The 23,038-nt window shown below is 47.7% G+C and overlaps 1 protein-coding gene across 2 annotated transcripts in view; it reads right to left on the bottom strand.

Moving 5' to 3' along the window:
- Positions 1–23,038, bottom strand: part of mdga2a (MAM domain containing glycosylphosphatidylinositol anchor 2a) — a 1,293,828-nt gene that overhangs the window by 138,967 nt on the left and 1,131,823 nt on the right. For both annotated transcript variants that reach the window (XM_072491028.1, XM_072491020.1), the window contains exon 12: positions 21,377–21,400. In XM_072491028.1, coding sequence (XP_072347129.1) covers positions 21,377–21,400 — 24 coding nt within the window. The remainder of the gene's footprint in view (positions 1–21,376; positions 21,401–23,038) is intronic.

Here is a 23,038-nt window from a genome sequence, read left to right as displayed (position 1 = left end):
ACTGTTAAACGTTAGAACAGAATGGTTTAATGTTTACAAAAACTTTAATAATGCTTATTTAGTTTATTTGCATCCTTCATACATTAAAAAACTTGCTGTGATCAGAAAATATATTAACTTCATTAACAGTTTAATTTGGATGATACCTAATGTTCATCATGTATCAATAAATGCAGTAATAATCGATTGAATCATATTAAATTTAAATGAATTAGACAGATATTGGCATAGCTCTACAGTTATCTGTGTGATTACAAAGTTATTAAGGTGTAATGACAGCATTATTAATGCTTTCTAATTAGAAGGATGGCTTCAGGATATTGACATGAGCCAGACCCACTGTAAGTCGTGAATAATCATTTGGTAAAGAGCTACACTAACAATGTGTCACATCATAGGCAGTGAACTGTTTCATTCCATTTCATTCCACGTCTTCCACATTTTACTGTAGGCAGGGTTTCAAAAGATCACAGAATTGTTACAGTGGAGAAGAAGGCCATTCAGCCCATCCACCTGCAATGGCTCTCCAATCGAGCATTCTGACTTAGTGCCATTTTCCTGCCTAGTCCCCGTAACCGTGCACATTGTTTCTATTCAAATATTCATCGAATGCCCCATTGCATGTCTCGATTGAACCTGCCTCCACCACACTTCCAGCAGTGCATTCCAGAACCAAGTCACCCGTTGTGTGAAAAAGCTTTCTCTCATATCACTTTTGCTTCTTTTGCAAATCTCTTCAAATCTGTGCCCTCTCGTTCTCATTCTTTTTATGAGTAGAACAGTTTTTCCCTATCCACTTTGTTCAGCCCCCTCATGATTTTGAACACCTCGATCAAATCTCCTCTTCCCTTTTTCCTCTCCAAGGGGACCAGTCTCCACCTCTTCGATCTCTCCTCAACCGAAGTTTCCCATCCCTGGACCCATATTGTAAACTTCTTTTGCACTCACTCTGATGCTTCAGGACTTTTCCAAAGTGTGGCACAAAATGAGCATAATTATTGTCCCCTAATTAGAATATAGTGTTATGGGCCAGGGCTTAGAAACTCCAAAGTGTATTATGAAGTTCACCTGACCGATGACCTTTATGTTGAATTTGGCTAGGATGAGCATAAAAGCCTTTGCTTCGGGTGTGATTCATCAAATTTCCTAGGCGCTTTAATCAAAACAAGGTTTATTCTAAGAATGTAGTTAACATATATATATATATGTATAAAAACACAGCATGAATTTTTTAAAATCAATTACAAACATGAAGCCAACACAACAGCTGCAGTAATCTATGTACATAACACTTAATGAATTCCGCTTTAGCTGTTCCAATTCAATATCAAAATCCAATAAACCAAAACCCTATCAAGGGCGTGGCCCAGCACACTGTAAAGAGATAGCTGAGGAGATTGTGGAGGCATTGGTGGTGATCTTTCAGGAATCACTGGAGGCAGGAAGGGTCCCAGCGGACTGGAAAGTGGCTAATGTAACACCACTGTTTAAGAAGGGAGGGAGGCAGAAGAAGGGAAATTATAGGCCGGTTAGCCTGACTTCGGTCATTGGTAAGATTTTAGAGTCCGTTATTAAAGATTCGATCGCGGAGTACTTGGAAGTGCATGGTAAAATTGGACTGAGTCAGCACGGCTTTGTCAAAGGGAGGTCATGTCTGACAAATCTGTTAGAGTTCTTTGTGGAGGTAACAAGGAAATTAGATAAAGGAGAACCAGTGGACGTGATTTATTTAGATTTCCAGAAGGCCTTTGACAAGATGCCGCGCAGGAGACTGTTAAATAAGTTAAGAGCCCATGGTATTAAGGGTAAGATCCTGGCATGGATGGAGGATTGGCTGACTGGCAGAAGGCAGAGAGTGGGGATAAAGAGGTATTTTTCAAGATGGCAGCCGGTGACTAGTGGTGTGCTGGGACCAGAACTTTTCACAATATACATTAATGATCTGGAATAAGGAACTGAAGGCACTGTTTGCAGATGATACAAAGATCTGTAGAGGGACAGGTAGTATTGAGAAAGCAAGGGAGCTACAGAAGGATTTGGACAGGCTCAGAGAGTGGGCAATGAAGTGGCAAATGAAATACAATGTGGAAAAGTGTGAGGTTATGCACTTTGGAAGGTGGAATTTAGGCATAGACTATTTTCTAAATGGGAAAATGCTTAGGAAATCAGAAGCACAAAGGGACTTGGGAATCTTTATTCACGATTCTCTTAAGGTTGACGTGCAGGTTCAGTCGGCAGATAAGAAGGCAAATGCAATGTTAGCATTCATGTCAAGAGGACCAGGGATGTACTTCTGAGGCTGTACAAGGCTCTGGTCAGACCCCATTTGGAGTATTGTGAGCAGTTTTGGGCCCCGAATCTAAGGAAGGATGTGCTGGTCTTGGGGAGGGTCCAGAGGAGGTTCACAAGAATGATCCCTGGAATGAACAGCTTGTCTTATGAGGAACGGTTGAGGACTCTGGGTCTGTACTCGGAGTTCAGAAGGATGAGGGGGGGTCTTATTAACTTACAGGATACTGCGAGGCCTGGATAGAGTGGACGTGGAGAAGATGTTTCCACTTGGAGGAAAAACTAGAACCAGAGGACACCATTTCAGACTAAAGGGACGATCCTTTAAAACAGAGATGAGGAGGAATTTCTTCAGCCAGAGGGTGGTGAATCTGTGAAACTCTTTGCCGCAGAAGGCTGTGGAGGCCAAATCACTGAGTGCTTTTAAGACCAATATAGATAGGTTCTTGATTAATAAGGGGAGCAGGGGTTATGGGGAGAAGGCAGGAAAATGGGGATCAGAAAAATATCAGCCATGATTGAATGGCGGAGCAGATTCGATGGGCCGAGTTGCCTAATTCTGCTCCTAATGTCTTATGGTCTTATTCCCACTTGACTGGAGCTGGTCCTTTCCCTGAGCTTCTGGTCCAGTTTCAACCAGCAGTTTCAAACTCCTTTTGGAAAACAACTCTATCTTTAAAGTTGCCAGGCAGTTTGCCACACCCAATGTGATTTTCACTGGAACAGCTTTTAAAATGAAAACAGGGAATGCACTTCTTTTTCCTTCTGCAGCCCAAAGCAACCAAATGAAAACTGAAACAAAAACAGCTCCACCCATAAATCACATCAAGTCACATGGCTAGAGCCCAAACCTTTCTTAAAGGGGCACTCTCATGACAATAGCAATAAATATCATTTAAAAAAATATATTTTTGCACCTTTACAAACTTCCAGGTCACCAAGTTATATTGAAAAGTAAATGGTGAGGAGGAGGCAAATTGGTTGCAGAGGGATATAAACAGATTGAATGACTGGGCAATAACATAGCAGATGAAATACAATGCTGCCACCCACTTTGATAAGAATAATAAAATAATCCACCTTCCTGGTTTGAAATGAAATGAATGAAAATGAAATGGAAATGAAATGAAAATCGCTTATTGTCACAAGTCGGCTTCAAATGAAGTTACTGTGAAAAGCCCCTAGTCGCCACATTCCGGCGCCTGTTCAGGGAGGCTGTTACGGGTTTGAATTTAAACCAGAGCTTGGCAGTTAACTGGTCCCCTGGTGTATTCACCATCGCAACGCCTCCACTAATCAGAGTCCACATGCCAACCAATCAGCACTCTCTTCTCATGCAGCATAACCTGTTGTTTCCTTTACAATTTTTGTGAATTCTGTCCTCATCAATGCAAGATGACGAGCTTCGACAGCATGTCTCATTTTTTAAGCAATACTCAAGTTCTGTATTACCAAATGACTATTAATAATATGACAAATAAGAAAATTATATTAAAAAATGCAGTATATTTTGTGGATGTTGAGAGACAGAAATGTCTGCATTCAAAGGAACTTGGGATTCCCAGTATGTGAAATACAGTAAGTTAACATTTAGGGACAGAAAGCAATTACTCAGGCAAATTATATGTCAGCTTTTGTTATAAAGTGATTGGCGTGTAGGAGTAAAGACGTCTGACTACAATTATACATTGCATTAATGACCAGCCCAGCAGTACTGTGCGAAGTTTTGGTCTCCTAACTGTAGTATTCTATTTTTGGTGTTTTGTTCCGTCTGTCTGCTCACTGTTCACTGTGTGCTATTAGTGAAGTCTACGTGTGGTTGCAGAGAGAATGAGATGCTGAACTGAAGCAAGAAGTTATAAGCATGAAAACAGATATTTTAAAAAGCATTTTACATCGAACACCTACTCATACAAAGAAACTAGTGTTATCTCTGCATATCCCCGGCACATTTCCTTCCCTCGCCGGGAGACCCACCCATGCCTTTGGATTGATGGATTTTGGAATTCAAGATCTACTTGCCCGCTGTGGGAATGGACAGTCTGGATGCAGCGGCAACTCACTTAGAGGACAATTCTCATACAATGCCTCAGAGCAGAGGACCAGCGCATACTTGAGCAGCTCGTAACAGACGGATTGACTTTTGATACAGCAGTAAGTGCTCTTGAAGCATAATTCAGGCTAAAGATTGCCAAATAATATACATTCCACCAGAGATTGCAGAGAGTCTAACATAGTCAGATATACGGTAGCACAGTGGGTACGTTGCTTCCCAGCTCGAGGGTCCCAGGTCCAATTCCTGGTGTCGTGGGGCCCCAGAGAATACTGGGTCAGGCCCACCAATCATATGCAAGCAGGGCTACTGGACGTGCATTCTGGATTGCATTAACGCCTCTGGCGAGGTGACGTAGAATAACGATTTGGCGTCAATACTGCGCCCACTGCGATTTTCCTTTTTTATAATCCGGTCCACCCGATAATTCAATAACTGCAACCACTACAACTTGCATTTTGATTGCACTTTAACATAGAGAAACATTCCAAGACACGTCATGGAGTCACAATCAGACAGAAATGGATGACAAGCCAAAGAAGGAGATATTGGCAGGAATTCCCCGGTGGTCGGAATTCACGTTTCCCACTGGCAGCATACCCCCACCAGCGTGTTTTGAAGCGGCGTGGGCTGGTTTCAATGGTAAATACTATTGACAAGCGGCAGGAGGATAAAATCTTGCTGCTAGCCAATGGCGCGCGGTCGAGAAACACACAGCTGAGGAACTGGAAAATCCCACCCATTATGAAGAGTGGCCAAAAGCTTGGCCAAAGGTGCATTGCGTTTGGGGCCTGGATGCGTGAAAGTATAGCCACCATAGGTGGGACGAAAGATGAGAAGGATGCACAACAAGCCACAGAAGGATACAGAGGGGCTTTAGTCGGGCTGAAGAAGATCAGAGAGATAAGGAAGGGTGAGACCATGAAGGGCTATAAAGACAAGAATGATAAGTTTACATTGAAGGTTTTGGACAACCAGGAGCCAATATAGGCCCATAAAGATAGGGACGACGGATGAGTGTGGTTTCAAACCATATAACCTTACGGCAGCAGAGCTTCAGATAAGCTGCAATTTAATTATGTGACCTGGTGTCCAATTCTATTTGGAGTTCACGTGATGCAGTTTGGAATATTTTACCATATTAACGGTTCTGTATGAATGTAAGTTGCTCTTGTTGATGAAGGGAAGCCAGGAGAGCATTGGAATGGTTTATTCAGGAGGTGGCAAAGATGTGAGTGAGATTTATTTTTAGCTGAAAAAGGGCTGAAGTGGGGCTAGCCCCAGGAAATGTTAGGGAAATGAGAGAAGATGCTCTTTCTAATAAAAAGAAATGGGGTTGTGTTTTTTTTTCTCTTATAAATTTAAAGTACCCAATTCATTGTTTTCCTAATTAAGGGACAATTTAGCATGGCCAGTCCACCTACCCAGCACATCTTTGGTCTGTGGGAGTGAGACCCATGCAGACATGAGGAGGATGTGCAAGTCCTACATGACAGTGACCCAGGACCGGGATTGAACCCAGGTCCTCGGCACTGTGAGGCAGCAGTGCCAACCACTGCGCCACCGTGCTGCCCAGAAATGGAGAAATAACACAGATTTTGACAGGTTCTGAATACAATGGCATAATTTTTTTAAATTATGGAGATTGGAGCTGATCCAAGACTGGATAATTAGGCAAGCAGTCCAATTGCACTGAGCAATGGATGGGCCCGGAGTGTTGGAGAGGTGGCGCTGGATATCTCCATTGTACCCATGGAAGTTTAATTTTTGGGCTCTGATGGGGCAGCACAGAAGCAGGCGGGTGAAGAATTTTGTACCGTTGACCGGCCTAGCAGTTCCCCTCTCCGTGCTGCCGCCGGACACTTTTCCCAGAGGTAGGATTGGGGGGGGGAGGGGGTGGAGTCAGCAAATATCAGGTTGCCAGTTCCGATAGATAAAGGTCGAAGGATAGCAGGATTTTTCCAGTCAGCCACCATGGGCTGGATTCTCCAAAAATGGGGCTATGTCCCCACACTGGTGTAAAACGTGGAGTTTCACTCTCGACTTTCCTTAAAAAGGTCAAGAGCGATTCACTTACCTACAAGGGGCTAGCAGAGCCCCAGAGTGCTTCTCGCAGCTCTGGCTACGGATACGGGCCCCCACATCTCTGGTCAGGAGTCCGCACATGCGCCATGGCGGACTCGGACCGTGGACCGACATTGACAATGTAGGCCCCCCCGAGATGGCGTGCGCCCGGATCCGAGCCGCTCGATCGCTGCCCCGGCCGCCATTGAGGCCCCCCCCCCCCCCCGGTGTTCGATTCCCCCCCATCCCCCACCAGGGCGGGCACGGACTGAGTCCGTAGCCTCCACCCGAGGTTCCCGACTGGCAATACGTAGTTAGAACCACGCCGTCGGGAACTCGGCCAGTTTTGCCTGGAGAATCGCTGGGGGGGGGGGGGGGGGGGGGGGGGGGGGAGGGGCTGCTCTGTCAATGGCCCCCCAGCCGTGATGCGTAATCCGCGGGCGGGCGATTCTCCGAGGACCGGAGAATCATGGGAGCAGCGTGGGGCACCATTCCCACGTAAACATCGATTCTCCGCCCCCCACGCCAAATGCGATTTTGGCACGGGGCCGCGGAGAATCCAGCCTCATGTTACCAGAGGAATCTGAGAACAGTGTGACTGCCTGGAGTCAGACTGGGGTAGGGAGGTGGGATGGTGACAGTGCTGGGACCAAGGTGGGGTCAGGGTTGTAGTTCAGTGATCCTGAGGTTAGCTGGGTGCTCAGGGGAATAGTTGGATGGGCAGGAGCAAAGTCATATGGGGCCAGGAGGGTAAGTGGTGAGTTTCAGGGGGTAATTTGTCTGGGTGAGATTGGGGGAGAGCAGGGTCGGTTGGATCAGGAAATAGTGGGATGGTCGGTGTGAGGGTGCTAAACAGGTGTTTGGGGGCTAGTCAAGTTGGGTTGGGAGGGTGGTCGTGTGGTTGGCAGGATCAGTCACTGCCATAAGTCGGCAAGGTTCCTCAGGCAGCACCTTCCAAACCCATGACAACTACCACCTGGAAGGACAAGAGCAACAGTTACCTGGGAATCCCAACAACTGGAGGTTCCCCTCCAAGTCACTCACCACCCCAACATGAAAATGTATCACCGTTCCTTCACAGTCGCTGGGGCAACACCCTGGAACTCCCTCCACAATATCACTGTGGGTGTACTTCCACCTCAGGGACTGCAGCGGTTTAATAAGCCAGCTCCCCATTGAAATGAAGGGCAACTAAGGATGGGCAATAAATGCTGGTCTAGTCAGCAATGCCCACATCCCGTAAATGATTAAAAATAGAAATTGGGTGGTCAGAGGTTGAGTGGGGTGGTCAGATAGTAGTCTGTCCTGGTTGTTTGGGGGCATTTGCATCAGGTCAGGAAGTAGCCAGTGTAGTGATCTCTGTATATGTTAATACATGATTAGTTAATGTCCAGTCAGTAGAGTCAGATGATCACTAGATGGCAACACTAACAGGAACTATATAAGGAGTTTCCCGCTCTTTCTTAGTGTTACTGTGTGTGTATTGCAGCTAGAGGATAGACGTGACCATCTCAGAGTGTAGTATATTATATGAATTGTCAATTTAATCTAATCTTAGTTAATTCTATTACTAGTCAAAGTATTAAAGTAAAAGAACTCACAAGTATATTATTTTGTTAAATAATTTGTCATCAACTGGAAGACTTCGACTGTTTATCATCGAGTTAAATACAACTCGACAAAACAAATGAGTAATATATAGATTACATCTCTGTAATGTAACAGTCAGTTGGTCGTTTGGTTGCTGAGAGGGTAGTGGTCAGATGGTAGTCAGGTGCTGGGATTTATTGGGTGGTTGGGGGGATGGATTAGTGGGAGACAATTTTGTAGTTAACCAGGCGTTAGACTAAATTGTAACCTGTCTAACATTTCCTCAGTAACTATTCAGCTAAATTCATTGGACGTGCCCGAAGTCTCCATCACTAACATTGAACGGAGAGTCCAAGGGAGCAAAAGGATTGCTCATTGGAGGTTGAAATATACTGGGCAATTCCCACCTAGGTCCAGACGTCAGGACCTCCAAAGGACCCCGAAACACACCTCAGTCATACCTCTGATGATCTGGAGATTAGAAGATTTGGGCCACCATGGGCGAGATTCTCCGACCCCCCGCCGGGTCGGAGAATCGCTGGGGGCTGCTGTGAATCCTGCCCCCGCCGGTTGCCGAATTCTCCACCACCGGATATTCGGCGGGGGCGGGAATCGCGCCGCGCCGGTTGGCAGGGCTCCCCCCCCCCGCGATTCTCCGGCCCGGATGGGCCGAAGTCCCGCTGCTAAAATGCCTGTCCCGCCGTTGTAGATTAAACCACCTACCTTACCGGCGGGACAAGGCGGCGCGGGCGGGCTCCGGGGTCCTGGGGGGGGCGCGGGGCGATCTGGCCCCGGGGGTGCCCCCACGGTGGCCTGGCCCGCGATCGGGGCCCACCGATCCGCGGGCAGGCCTGTGCCGTGGGGGCACTCTTTTCCTTCCGCCTTCGCCACGGTCTCCACCATGGCGGAGGCAGAAGAGACTCCCTCCAATGCGCATGCGTGGGGATGCAGTGAGCGGCCGCTAACGCTCCCGCGCATGCGCCGCCTGGAGATGTCATTTCCGCGCCAGTTGGTGGGGCACCAAAGGCCTTTTCCGCCAGCTGGCGGGGCGGAAATTAGTCCGGCGCGGGCCTAGCCCCTTAAGGTTGGGGCTCAGCCCCCAAAGATGCGGAGGATTCCGCACCTTTGTGGCGGCGCGATGCCCGACTGATTTGCGCCGTTTTGGGCGCCGGTCGGCGGACATCGCACTGATACCGGAGAATTTCGCCCCATATATCTCACAATAATGGACAGTTTTCAACAAAACCTGATGCACAGATAGGGTGTCGCTGAAGAAAGAACAAATTAACTTTGGGCGAAGGTGAGGGTCTGGATCCTGGAATTTTCTAAAGGATTCACTAACATTGGCAGACAGGGTAAATTGATTTTTTTTGTTAGAATTTTATGGATTGTTTTGTTCAGAATGTCGTGATTGTCTCTCATCTGTTGTGTTGCAATTTGACATCGCTGTCAAAATGTGAGCAGAGTTTTCAGAGCAGTTTGTTGGATATGGATTGGCCTGAAGCCTCTTCAGTGAGATGGAAGCTCTTAATAAAAACATTTCTGCAGGTTTGTAGTTGCACAGCATCAATCAGGCAGGAAAAAGCATCAAAAAAAGAACCGTTTAATTGCAATAATGTTAATACAACATGCGCCCTACTGAGTACTCTCTTCACTTCACTTGTTTTTGTTTATATCCAACTTTGAAAAGCAGTTGCTATCATATAATCATTCCCGCGGGTGTTTGGAATGTTGGGGGTGATTTTCAGACTGATTTAGCTGTCAGCGGCAATGGCAACGCAGGTGGGAAATCCAGCGTGAATCGGAAAACGTGATTCTCGCTGGTGAGATTGCATTTTCCGATTTTCCACGCCCCTCGCCAGTGATGTAATGAGGTTGATGGCCAGAAGGGGCAGGTACCACATTTTAGTACATTTTAATATACTTACTGAGTCGTCCCGCCACATGATCCCAACGCACTGACTATTTATACCTCACTGATGTGATGTCACATTGGCGAGGCTTGCAACGAGTTCTGAAAAACGTGAATCAGTCGAGGGGATTTCTGCCGGGGTCGCAAAAGTAAACGTAGCACCTGAGGGAGAGGGACATTCCCCTTGGCACAGCCCCTGGCACAGGTCGGCACTAGCATTCAACCTGTTCCGGGGGTAGTGTCCCTCTGGGGATCCCCATTCGCATTACGTTTGTTGGGGTGAGGAATCTCCGATACTGTTGGGTGAAAGAGAGCCCTGATACTGTTGGTGGTTGGGGAGTGGGGGGGGGTACTGTTGGTTGTTGGGCAGTGGGGGTGGGGGCGTGGGGGGGGGAGTGGGAGCACCCAATGCTTATGGATGGGTCCCCCATGTCCATTGTGGGGGGGTGGAGAGATGCTGGGATGCTTTCTTTCCATGCTGGTAAGCGGCCGTTTTTAAAAGACGTCTGATCTCTGTGGGGTTGGCCTCACCGGCTCTATCAGGCCCACCCTGCCACGGTGACCGCATAAACCACACGCACTGATGCTTTTTCAGCGAGGCTCAAAATCTGGACTAAAAACTCGGCTGTGCAGCTGGAGAGCTGCACGCTGGGTTTCAGTCAGAGCCTCACACTCTGGAAAATGCCACCCATTATTTTTCACAGAGTTAACATTTGAGTTTTCTACTTCAGTCCATTTGTAAAACTGACGCATCTTTCTGAGGCATCCTTTTGATTTTGCAGCACCCTCTGCCTCGGTACTGTGCCTGATATTATTTGTGTATTTGTATATTTTATCAAAGCAATGTCTGTTTTCTACATTCGAGGGATGTGGTTTCAGTATTCATCCTTTACAAGGTTATCATTATAACATCTGAACAAACGATGTTTACTGTGGATTTAATATTGCACAGCATGCAAATAATCATGCTGTTCAGGAACTTCCACCTCATCCCCATCCCAGCACCAGCTGCACAGCACCCACCGAACCCGCCCTCTTCATCTGTTAATGTTCAGGCACATAATTAAGAGCACAAATTCACCTCAATAATTAGCACGAGTGTAAAACATTTTCACAAAATATCAACAAAAAAGTTTTGCGCGCGACTTTTCCCATTACGACAGCTGTCCCCCAGAGCGTCACTTCACGAATGTGTTTTGCATGTAGAATTTTAAATGCTGGATTAACCCTTACTTGCTGAACTATTATTCAACAACTGGCAGTTGTTAAACCGGCAAAGACTGCTTATCCATTAATCTGGTAGAAATTACTCCCAGTGTGTTATAATCCCTCAAATTTCATTGGAGTTGAAATTATGAGGCACTCATCCTTGTTACAGTTACGTCTTCCACAGTAGTATGTTACTTCCAAAAATAAACGTTCTGAATTCAGCTTGAATGAAAATATACATCAGTTTACCATCAGTTACAAAATATGTTGATCTATTTAAGGCATACAACCTGGAAAATGTAGAATATTTGAACGGATTGTTCGCATTTTTATATCAAATTCATTTGATTTCTTGTTTAGCCAAGGTACAGAACTACAGAAAATACCAGCGTATTACATATTGGTAAAGCATTGAAACAGTGTCCAAATTCACAAAAATGGTTAGTATCTTAGCTACCTGTTCATGAGATACAAGGCGTGAGTTAACCACTGCTTTGCCTGGATCTGGGCGTGCCGGTTAAAAAGCGGGAAATGTCTAAATCGCTCACTCTCCCGCTTCTGATGGAGCATTCCAGTTGAGCATTGTGTTGGCGATGTCCTCATTGATGCCGGGCCAGTACACAGCCTCTCTGGCCCTCCATCGGCACTTCTCCACGCCAAGATGGCCCTCGTGTAACTGTTCCAAAACGAGCTGGCGCATGCTGTGCGGGATCACGATGCGGTCCAGCTTCAGGAGGACACCATCGACTACTGCCAGATCGTCTCTGATATTGTAGAACTGCGAGCATTGGCCCTTGAGCCACCCGTCCGTCATGTGGCGCATGACACGCTGTAGTAGGGGGTCAGCCGCAGTCTCGTGGCGAATGTGGGTAAGGCGTTCATCCGTGGCTGGCAGATTGGAGGCCGTGAAGGCCACATGGGCGTGAACCTGGCAGACGAACCCCTCTGGGTCACACGGGGTGTTGACTGCCCTGGACAGAGCGTCGGCTATGATCAGGTCCTTGCCCGGGGTGTATAGGAGCTGGAAATCGTACCGCCGGAGTTTAAGCAGAATGCGCTGGAGGCGAGGGGTCATATCATTCAGGTCTTTTTGTATAATGTTGACCTGCAGGCGATGGTCTGTCTCGACAGTGAATTGGGGGAGGCCGTACATGTAATCATGAAATTTGTCAACCCCAGTCAACTGGCCCAGGCACTCCTTTTCGATCTGCGCGTAGCGCTGTTCCGTGGGGGTCATGGCACGTGACGCGTATGCAACGGGAGCCCATGATGAGGCCTCATCGCATTGCAGGAGCACCGCCCCAATGCCGGATTGGCTGGCATCCGTTGAAATTTTTGTTTCCTTCGTGGGATCAAAAAATGCCAATACCGGGGCCATGGTAAGCTTGGTCTTAAGCTCCTCCCATTCGCGCTCGTGGGCGGGAAGCCATTGGAAGTCTGTCGTCTTCCTGACCAGGTCCGGAGAGCTGTGGTATGGGAGGCGAGGTTGGGGATGAACTTCCCCAGGAAGTTGACCATGCCCAAAAATCGGAGGACCGCCTTCTTACCCGCTGGCTTCTGCATGGCCATGATGGCTGCCACCTTGTCCGCATCCGGCCGCACACCCAACCGGGAGATGTGGTCCCCGATGAACTTGCGTTCCGTCTGGCCGAAGGAACATTTGGCTCTGTTGAGGCGAAGGCCTTGGTCCCGTATTCGTTTGAAAACGCGCTGGAGGCGACTGATATGCTCCTTGGTGGACCAAACGATGATGTCGTCAACATAGATGCGCACACCCTCAATGCCCTCCATCATTTTCTCCATGATCCGGTGGAATACTTCTGATGCCGATATAATCCCAAACGGCACCCTCTTGTAGCAGTATCTGCCAAACGGGGTATTAAAGGTACACAGCTTTCTGCTGGACCTGTCTAGTTGAATTTGCCAGAATCCTTTTGAGGCGTCAAGTTTGGTGAAGATGTTGGCCCGAGCCATCTCGCACGTGATCTCCTCGAGTTGGCATGAACCAGTAGCAGGAATGATGTTGCCATTGTAGTCCACCAGTTGGCATGTCGACGGAAGAATGGTTGGTTTAACCCAAGGGTCTGAAGGGCTGACCATGCTAGAAGATTAGCGGAAGCACCAGTGTCCAGGCGGAATCGCATCTGGGATCGGTTGACCGTCAGGGTGGCACACCACTCGTCGTTTGGATCAATGCTGTGCACCAACAGCGGCTGGTGGTTTTGATTCGGGGACAGCCTGTTCTTTGTTATAACAGCGACTCGCAAAGGCTGCCTCGGGTCCTCGGTGTCACTGGTCTGCGGGAAGGCGGAATCGGATTCGGTTTGGGGGTAGGTAACTGCTTGTTGCAGGGTTCTTCAGCGGTTTATTTCATTTCCTGGTTCAATTTGAGGCATTGTGCTGTCATTCCAGGTGAAGGAAGGTTGTTTTACAGCTTTAAAAGATTTTTTCTTTGATTTGGGACATTTCCCCTTTAAATGAGCATGGTCCGGGGCCTCTGATGTCATGACGCACGTGGCGTAGCACGTAGGTGGCATTTGCACATGCGCAGATCGCGGTTCCTTTACTGATGGCAGTTTTCTTGATTGCGCATGCGCGGCGTCGCGCAACTGCGCAAGTGCAGTCCCGTTAGAAAGATGGCCGGCGACCAAAATGCCCGCCAGTTTTCGCGGAGATCGCGGAGCTGCTGCTGCGGAACCCGGATCTTGAACATCTTGCCCGGGTATCGTTGCTGGTTGTCACTGTACGCTGAGGTATGGCTATCTGGACTGAACCAGTTCACTCCTGGTATCATGATGTGTTGGGTGTTCTGGATCACAAACAGGTCACCAACACTGGAAGTGGTGCAACTCTATTTTATTGTAAGGTTAACTACATTGACATACTTGAACTGTGGGTAAATGCAAGATCAGCTTTAACTGTTGACCCTTGCCTAGTCCTAACCAGGTGATGCACTCAGCACATGGTGAATGTCTGTGTTGCAGGCTGTGAGCTCTGTGCTCCGAGCTGGCTGCAACAAGAATGAGCGGGAACTCTCCTGTCCCCTGTCTTTATAGTGCCTGTGCTCTCACTGGTGATTGGCTGCGGTGTTGTGTATGCTGATTGGTCCCACTGCATGTCCATCAGTGTGTGTGTGTCTGCACCATAATATACTGGTGTATATTATGACAGGGAGGTGTCAGAGAAAGTGGATTTCTGTGGATTTCACCAATTTGTACACAAGATTCTTCTATCTTCGAAGGGCGCTATCGGTGCCACATGTGACAAACATACTAGCAGCAATGTCTGAGGTTCCTGCAGCTCCCAGATTTTTTGTGCTTTTAGGGTTAAGCACTTCTCATGCTTACTCACTCACTAAGTGTCTAGAATCGGCTTCTCGTATTTACTTATTTCACCGCCCCATTCTTCACAGCCAGATAGACACACATAATCAGCTCCATGTCAGATCCCAGGCCTTGGTACAATTGAGCACGGCCTTATGCATTGATGAATAGAGGCTATTGCATTGTGAATGCAGCATGAGACCGATACATTCGCACACATTAAAATGTATCTCCATTTCACATAGGCATCATGGAAGATTGGCAGCAAATTACCATATAGATCATGGAGAATATCATGGAGGTTCGCATCTGAATGCCACTATCGCGGATATACATTGCGATATGCCTTCGCAGGTAGAATTAATTTTTGAACTTTGGACTTGTCAAATGGACTCCAACAGTCTTTTTGACTCCTACTAATATTTGTGTTTCTTCCGGTTTGTTGTGTGCCACAGGCCCATGTCCACTTGCATCCGCTTGGAGATTTTTCAAGCCCAATTCAATTGGACTATTTCTAGCCAGGAGACAGAATAAACAACTGATTGTTATGGTGAATGTATTGCTACTGCAATTCATCACTGTATTGTACTGTACTATGTTGATGCCCCTGTGGGCTCCGCCTGTGGCTCCACCCTTTCAGGGGTCGTATATAAACCTGCAGCCTGTAGGCGGCACTCAGTACAGAGCAGTCGCAGGCAGGCACAGATCTAGCTTATTAAATTGATGTGACCATCAATTCACACGAGACGATTAGTAGAAGTGAACAGTGGTTTTAATAAGCTAGTCACCTCTCCCTCCCCTACCTGAGACAAAGCTGCCATAAAACTTAAATTTAGATTTTATGTCAATGGGAGATAAGTAAAAAGGGAACATTAGGACGACAGACTTAGGGACCGACTTGAAAAGTTGAAAATCTTTTCCACAATTTCATCTCTCCCCACCTCTGTCAATTGCCTATAGACTAAGCCTTACAGTTAGGCCTGACAGCCAGAAGGGAGAGCAACCTGCCATTTCATCAAAGTTGTAGCTTTATAATAAAATAAATACTGCATTATTCTTTCCTGTTTAATAATCTCCAAATTCCTGAGTAAAGATCATCCCCTGGATAGATGAATGCATCAAAAGAAACTCATTGGGCGAAATTCTCCCCCAACGGCGGGATGCCCGCCGACTGACGCCAAAGCCGGCGCAAATCAGACGGGCATCGCGCCGGCAAAAAGGTGCGGAAGTCTCCGCATCTTTGGGGGCCGAGCCCCAACATTGAGGGGCTAGGCCGACGCCGGAGGGATTTCCGCCCCGCCAGCTGGCGGAAATGGCGTTTGTTGCCCCGCCAGCTGGTGCGGAAATGCGGCGCATGCGCGGGAGCGTCAGCGGCCGCTGTCAGTTTCCCAGCGCATGCGCGGGAGCGTCAGCGGCCGCTGTCAGTTTCCCGCGCATGCGCAGTGGGGAGAGTCACTTCCGCCTCCGCCATGGTGGAGACCGTGGCGGAGGCGGAAGGGAAAGAGTGCCCCCATGGCACAGGCCCGCCCGCGGATCGGTGGGCCCCGATCGCGGGCCAGGCCACCGTGGGGGCACCCCCCGGGGCCAGATCGCCCCGCGCCCCCCCCCAGGACCCCGGAGCCCGCCCACGCCGCCTGGTCCCGCCGGTAAATACCAGGTTTGATTTACGCCGGCGGGACAGGCAATTCCTGGGCGGGACTTCGGCCCATCCGGGCCGGAGAATCCAGCGGGGGGTCCCGCCAACCGGCGCGGCCGGATTCCCGCCCCCGCCCAATCTCCGGGAGCGGAGACTTTGGCGGGGGCGGGGGCGGGATTCACGGCGGCCAACGGCCATTCTCCAACCCGGCGGGGGGTCGGAGAATGACGCCCATTGTTCTGAACTCAGAGGAGTGCATACATGCCTGCATCAGTAGCATGAAGCTATGAGTCGGATTTTGTGAAGTGTGCTATTCTTGTCAGCAGAACTGGAAATGTGTGTCCCATCTGCTCTCTTCCTATTTGTTGTTTCCAACATGACTAGAAATAAAACTTTAGTGCTGGTAACGGTCAGGGGAAACTCGTGTGTTTCAATGTCAGGGGAAGCACTTCAGTGGTGAAACCCATTGCCAGCTGACATTGCAGCAGGTATGCAGGGGGGGCTAGAAAAGAGCCACCTGCTCAAACAGGGAATCTCTGCATCACAGCCAAATAGCTGTGGGCGACACGGTGGCAGTGCAGTTAGCACCCTGCCTCACAGCGCCAGGGACCCGGGTTCAATTCCCACCTCGGGTGACTCTCTGTGCGGAGTCTGCACGTTCTCCCCGGGTCTGCGTGGGTTTCCTCCGGGTGCTTCGGATTCCTCTCACAGTCCAAAGATGTGCGGGTTAGGTGGATTGGCCATGATCAATTGCCCCTGAGTGTCCAAAGGTTAGGTGGGATAACCGGGATAGGGTGGGGCAGTAGGCCCAGGTAGAGTGTTCTTTAGGGGGGTCAGTGCCGACTTGATGGGCTGAATGGCCTCTTCTGCACTGGAGGGATTCCACATTCCTGCCCAACTCTATTACCTAGACTTGAGAGCTCAAAGGTGGTATCAGCGTTTTTCAAAATTAAATTTCAATTGTAAATATTACACATTAAATTGATTTCACTTTATTTATGTAAGCATCATTGTTATTGAGACCAGCTTAGTCAGAGAGCTAAATAGAAACATAGGGACATCGAAAAGGGAACAGTAGCCATTTGGCCCATCGAGCATACTCCATCATTTAATTTGATCATAGCTGATCCTCGATCTCACCACCATACTTCCATATTCTCCCCATATCCCTTGACACATTTAGAACCTAGAAATCTATTTATTTCTCAAATATATTCAGTGACTTGTCCTCCACAGCCTTATATGGTAAAGAATTCCACAGGTTCCCTCTGAGTGAAGAGATTTCTCTTCATCTCAATCCAAAATGGCTTACCTTGTATCCTGAGGCCATGGCCCCTTGTTCTAGATTCCCTACCAAGGTAACTATCATCCCTGCATCCAGCCTGTCCAGCACAAGCAGAATATTATACGTTCCAATTAGATCCCCTCTTACTCTTCTAAACTCGTGAATATAGACCTAGTCAACCCAATCTGTCCTCATACAACAATCCTACTATCACAGGAATCAGCCTGGTGAACCTTCACTGGACTCGCTCAATAGCAAGAATATCCTTTCTCAGGTAAAGAAGCCAAAACTGCACACAAAACTTCAGATGTGGTCTCACCAAGGCCCTGTGCAGCTGCAGTAAGACATCCTTGCTCCTGTACTCAAAAATTTCTTGCAATGAAGAGCAACAGACCATTTGCCTTCCTAACTGCTTGCTGCATCTACATGCTTGCTTTCAGTGACTGGTGTACAAGGACACCCAGGTCCCTTTGTACATCAACTGCTCCCAATCTGTCACCATTTAAATAATACATTGCCATTCCTTTTCTCCATCCGAAGTGGATAATTTCACACTTATCCATGTCATACTGCACCTGTCGTATATTTACCCACTCAAGCACTTGTCTAAATTACACTGAAGCCTCTTCACGTTCTCCTCACCAGAGATATTGCGTGGGTGATGAAATGGGTGAGCTGGTTTATGGAACGGGAAGGTATGAAGGGATGTGGTGGAGTTTGGGAAGGGGAGCCGGGGGAGTACAGTTGTGAAGGGGCATGGGGGGATGAGAGGATAGGGGTTCAAAGGGAGGGGTCTGTCATGTAAATTATTGAGTCCAGGAGGGTATACAGAATGTGATAGGCTTCACAAGGAAGAGGCTTCACATGGCTCACACGGGCTATGGTAAAAAGGCTTGCCTTCCTGCACATGCATGATTCCAGGAGACATAGACCCAGCCTGGAGTCGTCCTCTAAGGATGGGGGCAGGGGGGCGTACAAGCTACACGACTGTGAATTGCAGTTCAGCCACAACAGATCTCATGAAGTGCAAGTGTCGTCTATTTACAAAAGTGTAAGAACATTAACAATAATGTACACCGTGCAACCACATGTGATATTGGAACTTCTTAATCTTAATTCCCTCCCACTTCTTCTAGGTGTTCCTCTGACATCTGCAGCAGAGGTGGAGGAAACCCGTGGACCAGTTTATCCTGTTGTTATGGATAACCTTGTCGGGCACCCTCTGGAGACCTGCAGCCGGGAGGCCAATGGTTTACTTTGGCAGCCCTGTTGTGGGACAGCTGCTCCCTTTGTAGACGCAGAGGATGAAGTGAAAGCGGCCACAGGCAAGGGGGATTCCAAAGAGCTGGACACGCTCAGAGAAGTTCCAGGGGAATCCTTGAGAAGGGGCACCTAAAGGGAGGTTGAGGTGTCCCAATCCCCTCGCGTAGCCATAGCAGGATCTGATGCATGGCAGCAGCGATGGGGTGCAGATCTGCATGTATCTCTGACAGAAACTTGGCATTGCATTGGACGAGATTTTCCAAGGCATCCACCATCCTCCCCAAGACCTCCATGCCCGCACAGGTCAGAACAACTTCATTGAAAAGCAGGCAGATGGACTCCTCCAAATTACGTGCCTTTCTGTTGAAGGCCTTCACCAACTCTGCTTGATGTTTCCCCAACTCTCACTACATCTCCAGCAGCTTGTGCAGGGCTGATCTCAGAGGCTCAACATCTGACTTGGATGTTGCAGATGCGTCTTCGTCAGCAGTCCTCGAAGTGCCAGTAAGCTCGGCTGACCCTCCCCCCTCCTGCTGGGGACACGTCTATGCGGTGACCACCAGAATGAGAGACCCTGCCTGAACTAGATCTAGTACCCACCGAGGTGTCTTTCAGGGCTCCACTGCAGGGAACACTCCTGGGTCCTGCCCCATGACTTAGGCCCAGAATGGAAAGTCCTTACCTTAGACTTGCTGTACAGGGCACAATTTCAAAATTTTCAGATAATACACAACTTGGAAATATTGAGAACTATGTGGCCACGTGGAACACAATCGATTCCAATGAGAATTGGTGCCAGATTTGTTGGATTCGCAATTGACGCTTATGAGGCCGACAAGCTGCAGCCGCACATACACACTTCACTCCCCACACACACCATCCCAGCCAACAAGATGGCACTAGTTGTGCTGAAGCGTGCCAATATGGCTGATGGGTTGGCTGGGGCCAGAGGGTTTTTCTCCAGTGAACCTTGCGAAGGGAATTTGGCCAAAAATGAGGTGGAGAATCGTGGAGGCCCTGGAGAATAATGGGTCAGGCCCGCAAATGATATGCCAACTCTGTTTACTGTACGTACCTTCTGGAGCACATTGTCGCCACTGCCGAGGCGAGGGAGAATTGCGATTTGGTGTGAAATCGGCGCCCGCCGCAATTTCGGCCTCGGGAACTGATTCTCCACCCAATCACATTTCCCGATTTGCCGTCGGCCGACAGAGAATCCCGCCCCAGATATCACTAAGTGCTGAGGTCCTATTCCTGGTGTTGTAAAGGATGGGTCTGGCCATGTTACCGTGGAGTAACATGGCCAGATCCATCCTTCACAACGTTCAGTTGTACTGTGCCATACCACAGCCTCTTAGCGAACATTTTGCTCAGAAAAACTCCTCCGATTATCATGTCCATCGGGCAGTGATCTCTCCGTAATGTCCTCAGGGCCCTCTGGGAAAAGGAGATGGTGGATCCAGTTGAATGGTTCCTTGACCAAACTTTCAAAGTCATTTGGCAGAATGCCTCATTGCCAAAAATGTACCAACAGATAGTTTGGCTGGCGGTGAGAGGGGTCCTCCCTGTTAGATCCTCTGTGCATGCCCAGAACGTCGGTCCCAACCACACACTGCCTTTGAAGTGGCTACAATGGGAAAGAGCCCATCACCTACCTGCTTCTGGAACATGTCTTTGCAAAACAGGTCTAGAAAGAGGTGCCGTGCCGTGACTTTTGTGGAGGCACCTGCTGAATTGCCCGGTAATGCAAGAATCTGTTCTAAAAGGGCTGTTCACAGGGATTCACACCAAGCCAAACATGAACTCAGTGAAAGACACATTTTGGTCTGATTTAAACTTGCTGATCTTCCTCTCCACGACTGAGTATTGCTCTCTGGCACATTCCGAGGTCCAGAACTATATGCTGAGGTATGCCCTAACACTGGGACAACAATTATAGTGGCTGAGTGGGGAAAGACTGTCGTCTAAGACCCCTCCACGTTCATACGCTGAATGGCTAGAACCCGTGTACTTGGATGCTTGGCATTAGCGTGTACTGCACTCCATTTATTGACATTAAATACCAACTGCCAGATGAGGCCCATTCCCCAAGATACTGAGATCTGACTGTTACCGTACTTTTCCCATTCAATATTCTAACACTGGTACAAATCTTTGTGTTACTCACAACATGTGGAATGCTTCCCCAGTTCCTTCAACCAGAGCACAAATATAGATACTATCGAGCAATGAGTGCAGCATTAATTCCTGCAAGACTCTGCCAATTCCATGCAAGAGCACAGCAACTAATAACAATACTTTGGCGACTAGAATACAGCAAATTCTTTGTCTAACTTGTGATTTGATCTCCAATCCTAACAGCTCAGCCTTCAGTTTGTAGCATTCAATCGTGGTGATGAACAAAATAACTGCTTCAGGACATTGAGCTCTGAGGCCTGAAAAGGCTTGAAACCACCAAATGAAGAAACCAAAAGCTAGGGAAGAATACATCTTTTCAAGGCTTTCAATTTTTTACCAAGATCTGAAGAAACATTATTTTTTAATGTCGTCGAATGTGAGTATTTTGACGAGTGCTGGAGTTGGTGCGCCTGAAGGTGAAGAAATGTTGGTTTCAAAAAATTGTATCTTGTGACCACGCAGTGGCCGCAAGTAAAAGTACAACAAGTAATGTAACTGTGGCCGCAACCCTCCAGCCACAAAACTAACCAACCAATAGTGGCTTCTCCGTAGAAAGAAAAAATAAGGTGCTTACCTAAATGTGGATTCGTCATGGGAGCTGTAAACAGAATAAAAAGAAACATGAGGTCCCCTGACATTAATACATGATTTCCACTGTTTCATTCCATTTTACAATTGTCTTTTAGTTTTACTTTGGTTTGAAGTGATAGAAAGCAAACCAAATATATTTTAGTACATTAATTCAATCAATCACCCTTCTCGCCCCTCAAGACCATGATACAGCTCAATAGTCACATCAAGCCAACATTCAAACAGATTTTTGGCATGGGGGAAACCAAATGTTAGTGATTCATTTTTTAAAATAAGCAACTACAGTGAACTACAACATGTAATTTATAAACATTACATAAATGTGCTGATTCTTGAGATAGGTTTACAGCTCCTTTGTTAACTTTCACTTTTGAATATTCTTTGGCTTCCATCTTTTCAAATATATAAACGTAAGTAAGCCACAGCTCTCTGTGTATTCAAGCTTGTTTTTCAGCTGCTCGGATAACCTTTCAATGTGTCCAGGGGAAGTAGAGCGAACCATTCCAATCCTTGTTAATTCTATCCCATGCTTCACATGATTCTTGGTTTGAGAAGGTGTTGAAGAATGATGCAGTGGATTACGGGATAGATATTTGTCTTTGTCCTGCTGCTTCTATAAATAAAGGATGCAGTGTGGGACACAGTGTGGTAGCATGGGAAGCACTGCCTGCGAGTGAGGGAACCATGGTTGACAAGAAAGGTTGAATGTCTTGTGAAGAGGAAAAAGGAGACTTCTGTAAGGCTGAGGAAACAAGGTTCAGACAGGGCGCTGGAGGGATACAAGATAGCCAGGAGGGAACTGAAGAAAGGGATTAGGAGAGCTAAGAGAAGGCACGAAAAATCTTTGGCATGTAGGATCAAGGAAAACTCCAAGGCTTTTTACACATATGTGAGAAATATGAGAATGACTAGAGCGAGGGTAGGTCCGATCAAGGACAGTAGCGGGAGATTGTGTATTGAGTCTGAAGAGATAGGAGAGGTCTTGAACGAGTACTTTTCTTCAGTATTTACAAATGAGAGGGGCCATATTGTTGGAGAGGACAGTGTGAAACAGATTGGTAAGCTCGAGGAAATACTTGTTAGGAAGGAAGATGTGTTGGGCATTTTGAAAAACTTGAGGATAGACAAGTCCCCCGGGCCTGACGGGATATATCCAAGGATTCTATGGGAAACAAGAGATGAAATTGCAGAGCCGTTGGCAATTATCTTTTCGTCCTCACTGTCAACAGGGGTGGTACCAGGGGATTGGAGAGTGGCAAATGCCGTGCCCCTGTTCAAAAAGGGAATAGGGATAACCCTGGGAATTACAGGCCAGTTAGTCTTACTTCGGTGGTAGGCAAAGTAATGGAAAGGGTACTGAGGGATAGGATTTCTGAGCATCTGGAAAGACACTGCTTGATTAGGGATAGTCAGCACGGATTTGTGAGGGGTAGGTCTTGCCTTACAAGTCTGATTGAATTCTTTGAGGAGGTGACCAAGCATGTGGATGAAAGTAAAGCAGTGGATGTAGTGTACATGGATTTTAGTAAGGCATTTGATAAGGTTTCCCATGGTAGGCTTATGCAGAAAGTAAGGAGGCATGGGATAGTGGGAAATTTGGCCAGTTGGATAACGAACTGGCTAACCGATAGAAGTCAGAGAGTGG

This window comes from Scyliorhinus torazame, chromosome 2 (genome assembly GCF_047496885.1).
Source record: "Scyliorhinus torazame isolate Kashiwa2021f chromosome 2, sScyTor2.1, whole genome shotgun sequence".
Taxonomy (NCBI): Eukaryota; Metazoa; Chordata; class Chondrichthyes; order Carcharhiniformes; family Scyliorhinidae; genus Scyliorhinus; species Scyliorhinus torazame.
Note: the sequence above shows the minus strand (reverse complement) of the source record. Positions and strands in the feature narration are given on the sequence as shown.